The following is a 6,000-nucleotide window of genomic DNA, read 5'->3' on the forward strand; positions in this document are numbered from 1 at the left end:
AGAGAAACTGGTTTGAGCTCCAAACTGGTTCCTTTCAGGTTTCACTGGGAACCTCAATCTGCTGAGTCGTCCTGTTCCCCCCCCCCACACACACACACTCACTACGTCAGGAGCAGCTGGAAACGTGCCGATGACGTCAAAACATCCAGGATCAACGACGTTTTCACCTCAATTCAAACCCAAAAGTTTTTATTTTATTCATCCGTTCATCACAGCAACGACTGAAACAACTAAAAACAAAGTTACTCAAATAAAAATACAAAAAGAATCAGGTTAACATCTTAGATTTTCTCTGGACTGAACACACGTCACCAAAACAAGCGTTAAAATGATCCTTAGCGCGCCCTCTGGCGGCCACGGCCTGAACTACAGCGCAGTAGTGAAACTAGCAAGTAAACAAGCTGGCATTTTGACCATGACTCATCCAGATGACTCAAGTCCAATTATGAGTAAAAAACAGAAAGAGCAGCTGCTTGTGGGAGATCTAAACAAAAACCACATGAAAAGCTCCAGAGGGAGAAAAAAAGTGCTTCCAAATGGAAGAAAAACAGGAAATTTAAACTTTATGTTCACTTTTTAATTGAGTCTGTTGGCACTTCAGGGCCTGACTGTTAGAGTTACAGGAACAACAACAAAAATAAAAAACGATGTTGCAATGCTGACCGGCGGAGATTTAAACGTTTAAGCTGTTAAATCCAGAAGAAATCAGTGAATATTTCCAGTTTCTGGATCATTTGGGTTCAGAGTCGCTGCTTTTCCTGCATTACAAATAATTATCCAAAGATAAAAACCATCATCAATAAAAGCTGCAATGACCTTTGACCCAGTTATCAAACTGGTGTGAATGTCAATGAAGCGGATCAATGCTGGTGACCTCGGTGCCGGCTCGGCTGATTGTAATCCATCAAACACAAACCTGGAAGCAGCACAGAGTCGATCTGGATTTATAAACCAAATCATTTAAACAAAATTAAGTTAAATGTCACATTTTTAAGCCACTCAATATTTAAAATAAAATTATCTTAAATATTTAAGAGCAGAATGACAACCAGGAATCAAAGCTGCAGTTGTCTGGCCGGTCATCGATCTTTACCACCCAATGATTTTCACCGATACCGATTGTTTGTCTGAAATGTCGACAAATATAGCAAGAAAAATCGCTAAGTTTGCAACAGTGAGTGGCCATCGTTTACAATAAGATTCTCAGATCTGTGGAGGAAGATCGGACGCATCGGCCGATTTTTTAAATTAAAGGAAATCAGAGCCGATTTCTCGGTGCACCGCACCAGGAGCGTTTTTATCATAATTAATGTCATAATCTGCCGATCTTAGTCATTTATTAATATATCGGACCAATAAGTGAAACTGGGCCGATATTAATAACTGATGTTTATTCCTATCATGTTCTTTGATCACATTGTTTGATCATATCGTGCAACAAAAATAAACAATTATTAATATCAATATTGGCCCAAATTTTCAGATCGTTCCATCGTTTGGTAAAACAATCTGAAGACGATATTAGCTAATGTTTACTTCCATTGTATTGTGTGAATCCACGAGTTATTAAAACTGATATTTAAATATCTAAATATCAGAATATGGGAAAACAATCTAAAGATATTTTTAAATAAAAAAAGATGTTCCTTTCCATCATATTGTACGATTATAATAACCAATTATTAATATTGATATTTAATTGGTAAAAATCGGTATTGGCCCATATTTTCAGGTCGTTCCATCGTTTGGTAAAACAATCTGAAGAAGATATTTTAAGAAAAACAATCAGTTTTAAAGAATAGATTTCGACTGAGCGACATATTTAGGAAGAAAAAATACAAGTATAAAAATAAGGTTATATTAAAGGATTTAAACGGTTCAGATTTAATCAGGCTGAGTTTCCACAGACTCAGACTTCTGAGTGTTTTGCTCCAGTTTCTGCCTGAAGGTTCCTGATGTCCCCATAAATCCTCCCAGAATAACCAGTCTGCTCTTCTCTTTAGATTTCAGTCTGACAGCAGAAAGCGTTCGGCTCTAGAACTCATCGTCTGAGCTGAGCAGCAGCGTTTTCTCTGTGTCGCCGCGGGCGCCGAGCGCCGCCGCCGCAGGGCGTGGCGCCCGCGGCGGCGGCGCCCCCCGCTCCAGCGTGGCCTGCTGAGTGTACTGCTGGTACGCCGGCGAGAAGTTGTGGATGGCGTCCTGGACCATGTCGCCGGGGCTCATCGTCTCCTTCAGGCTGCTGGAGATGCTCTTCATCGGGGCGCAGCGGCCTGAGGAAGAGGAGGAGGAAGAGTCAGCGGCTGAAACTGATTCAGTTCAGCGAAAACAAGAGGAAACATAAAACTAAAATAACAAACAAACAACATGAGTGTAACGGTTAAAATGATTCAGAAAATAATCTGATTTATTTAAAGGAGAATCAATCTGCAGATTAAACTCCAATCTAAACTATCCACACCAAAACAATGCAAGAAACACAGGAAATGACATCACAGGACAGGATCTGGAGTTGGAGTATGGCAAGCTGATTTATAATAAAACAACATCTTCATATTAATCTATGGCAAGCCTTCTGTATTTCAGGCCCAGACTGACAGGATTAAGTTTTTTAAACGATGAGAATAGTTTAAAGAATAAAGTTGTAATTTTATGAAAACTCCTGCAATGATTTCATCTGGTTAGAAATTGTGTCATTATTCTGTTAATATTTGGACTTTTCTCTCTCTTTTTAAATCCAGTGAGTCTGACATTCTGTCATAACATCCTGTTGGTTTCAACTATAAATGTGCAGCGCCATCTACTGTTCAAACCAGGTCAGTGTTTATGTTGCAGATATAAACGTTTATGAATCCAAATGAACTGAAACATTCCTCACAGTGTGAAACTTTTTCAATTTGACACTGAAGGATTTTAAGATGTTTCTGATTTTTGGTCAAATGAACCAAACATTTGGGTTTTGGTTTCATTTCAATCAAAATCCTTGTTATGCCCTAGTGAACAAAACAACAACAACTGGATTCAAACCAGACACATAAAAACACAACGAGGCGGTAGAAGTTAATCTGGAGTTAAACCTACCAAACTCTCCGTATGTAGAAATAAATCCTTTATGTGCAGCAGAGAGGAAAGAAACACGAAGCTGAGTCAGCAAATAAGAACCGAATGAGGAGAAGAAAAAGGCTTTGGAGCAGCTAGCTGGAAGCTAGCGCCCAGATTAGCACTCTGAAAGCTAGCGCCCAGATTAGCACTCTGAAAGCTAGCGCCCAGATTAGCACTCTGAAAGCTAGCGCCCAGATTAGCACTCTGAAAGCTAGCGCCCAGATTAGCACTCTGAAAGCAAGCGCAAAGATTAGCACTCTGAAAGCTAGGGCCTGGCTTAGCGCTCTAGCGCCTAGCTTAGCACTCTAGGGCCTAGCTTAGCGCCCTAGCGCCTAGCTTAGCGCCCTGACCTGTGGAGTTGAGGCTTTTGTCCATGTAGACCTGGTAGGTGAAAGCGTGTCGAAGGGCCAGAGCTGCAAAAAACATCTCTATGCAGATGATGAAGTTCTGGTAACCGGCGGCGACCGTGCCCTCGCCCACGGAAACCCCCGGAGAGTTGATCTGAGGAATGGCCCCACATTTCTCCAGGATGGCCAGCAACATGCCTGAACAAAAAAAAAAAAACAGGAAGTGAAACTAAAACCAGAAACGTTCAGTGAAAGATTTCTGACTTGAAGGGAAATCTGATTCTACAGATTCTGAATATTTTATTTTGGTTGGAGAAAATCTGTGAACTTTTACGTTCGGCCACTGGATTCAGGCCTGGGCTTTGACTAGGCCGTTGTAAGCCATGAATCTGCTCTGATCTGAACCATATCTCTGGCTGCTGGTTCTGATTTAACTCCATCCATCGACCTGCTTCCCACAGCATGATGCTGCCACCACCGTGACTCAGGGTGGGGACGGTGTGTGTAGCGTTAGCTCGTTACATCCCAGTACTTTATCACATCATTGAGACAGAGAAGCTGGTAGCCTGGCGTTGCTAACGGATGTGATGAAGACTCCATGATGAAGAGTGATGAAGACTCCTACCCTGCCAGAAGGAGAGGAAGATGACGGACTTGACGGTGAGGAACTTGAGCATGGGTCTGTAGGGGCTCAGCAGCTCTCTGGTGGAGGAGTAGAAGAGGAAGAGCGCGTAGAGCGCCAGGCTGACCGAGACGTTGTAGACGATGGAGACGTACAGGTAACCGCCGGCAACGCTGCGGCGAGAAGGCGGGAACGGGATTAGACACAGATTAGAGGTCTGAGGCGTGCGGGTCTGCAGCTGGACTCACTCCAAGTCTCCGTCTCTGTATCTGCCGCAGGCCTGCAGCAGCACGGCGACGGCGGCCATCAGCGGCTTCACCACGCAGAACTGCAGCGTGGCCTGCTTACAGAACCGCAGGAACCCGATGGAGAACGGGCGGCCGCGCAGGCAGCAGGTACCGTAGCAACAGCTGGACCTGGAGACGATCGGCAGCTTCTGTCAGTGATTCTGGGTAACATGAAAACTTGATACTGGATATAAATACATCTTTAATGCAGAAATGCAGCAAATATATTTTAATGCATTTCTGATCCTGTATATATATGAAAACTGCAGAATGTGAATTTTTTATGTGATTAAGCTTTAATTGTGATAATAATTTGTAGATTGATTGATTATTGATTAGAGGAGAAGGTTTTTCTCTGGACTCACTCGATAGGTTTCCCCCGGATCTCCGCCATGATGGCGCTCTCTCCGCCCAGATACTCGAAGCAAAGACTCAGGAAGTTATAAATCACAAACGCTGCAGACAACAGGAGGAGGAGAAGAAGAAAATTGTTACTTTTCATGGATTTGTCAGGAAAAACATTTTAAATATACAAAATAAATCAAACAAATGAAATGAAATCTATGAAACAAAACTTCAGACGATGTTCAGTTAAAAACAAACTGAAGAGTTTTCGACCAAAATTTGGAGAAGAGAAAACGATAAATCATGCTATTGGAAGTTATTGATCTGGTCTTAATCATGATCAATATTCATCAATTATTGATTATTGTGACAGAGCTACACAAATCTATTTTTGTTTAGATATAAACTGAATTTGATACAGTAAATATTTTATTTATTTACAGTCTTTTCCAGAATCTTTGGATCGTTTGTAAAGAAAAATTAGTTTCTAAATTAAAAATTGTTTATGAACGTTTGACACTAAAAGATTCTCATCTCTCCGCCCGTTTGTACCGACTCCACCCGGCGCCTGAAAGACAGAACCCAGGTAAAAGGATGCAGCCTCCACCTGGGCCTCCACCCATCCTTCACCCTGCCGGCGGTTGCCATGGTGATGCAACAGCCAAGAGATTCTGCAGAAGAATCCATTATCTGATGCAGGGGGAGGATGTCTGAGCACGGTTGCCATGCAACAGGTTGCCAGGAAAACAGATCTGAGCAGAAGAAGAGGAGAGGAAGAGGAGGAAAGATGCGCCATGTAAGGATGGAGGAGGAAGGAGCGCGGCGATGTGACGTAGGAGATCCACGGCGTTTCTGTCCAGTTGATGAATCAGAGCGAATTCACTCTGACATCAACGAGTCAGAACCAGAATATTTCAGTCCGAAAAGGAAAACAAAGACAATCAGACGACTTTCACCAACTGTCATCCTGACAATAAACCACCAGAACCTCCATCAGAACCTCCATCAGAACCTCCATCAGAACCTCCACCAGTTATAAACCACCAGAACCTCCACCAGAATCTCCATCAGAACCTCCACCAGTTATAAACCATCAGAACCTCCATCAGAACCTCCACCAGAACCTCCATCAGAACCTCCACCCGTTATAAACCACCAGAACCTCCACCCGTTATAAACCACCAGAACCTCCACCAGTTATAAACCACCAGAACCTCCACCAGAACCTCCACCCGTTATAAACCACCAGAACCTCCACCCGTTATAAACCACCAGAACCTCCACCCGTTATAAACCACCA

At 42.9% G+C, this 6,000-nt stretch overlaps 1 protein-coding gene and 1 long non-coding RNA gene across 3 annotated transcripts in view; one reads left to right on the forward strand and one right to left on the reverse strand.

Moving 5' to 3' along the window:
* Window positions 1-172: 172 nt before the first annotated feature.
* LOC102236689 (transmembrane protein 184B-like) overlaps window positions 173-6,000 on the reverse strand; it is a 9,267-nt gene continuing 3,439 nt past the window's right edge. Inside the window, exons 4-9 of one of the 2 annotated variants that reach the window (XM_023340790.1) lie at window positions 4,721-4,811; window positions 4,317-4,484; window positions 4,072-4,241; window positions 3,450-3,644; window positions 3,079-3,105; window positions 173-2,270 (exon numbers count right to left, since the gene is read on the reverse strand). In XM_023340790.1, coding sequence (XP_023196558.1) covers window positions 2,035-2,270; window positions 3,079-3,105; window positions 3,450-3,644; window positions 4,072-4,241; window positions 4,317-4,484; window positions 4,721-4,811 — 887 coding nt within the window. In that variant the 3' untranslated portion in view covers window positions 173-2,034. The remainder of the gene's footprint in view (window positions 2,271-3,078; window positions 3,106-3,449; window positions 3,645-4,071; window positions 4,242-4,316; window positions 4,485-4,720; window positions 4,812-6,000) is intronic. The other variant, XM_023340791.1, reaches the window with a different exon arrangement.
* The window catches only part of LOC111609879, a 1,802-nt gene continuing 233 nt past the window's right edge, over window positions 4,432-6,000 (forward strand). Inside the window, exons 1-2 of the long non-coding RNA XR_002753383.1 lie at window positions 4,432-4,520; window positions 5,276-6,000. The exon at window positions 5,276-6,000 is cut by the window's right edge and continues 233 nt beyond it. This is a non-coding gene — a long non-coding RNA (uncharacterized LOC111609879). The remainder of the gene's footprint in view (window positions 4,521-5,275) is intronic.

Source organism: Xiphophorus maculatus, chromosome 10 (assembly GCF_002775205.1).
Source record: "Xiphophorus maculatus strain JP 163 A chromosome 10, X_maculatus-5.0-male, whole genome shotgun sequence".
In the NCBI taxonomy this organism is placed as follows: Eukaryota; Metazoa; Chordata; class Actinopteri; order Cyprinodontiformes; family Poeciliidae; genus Xiphophorus; species Xiphophorus maculatus.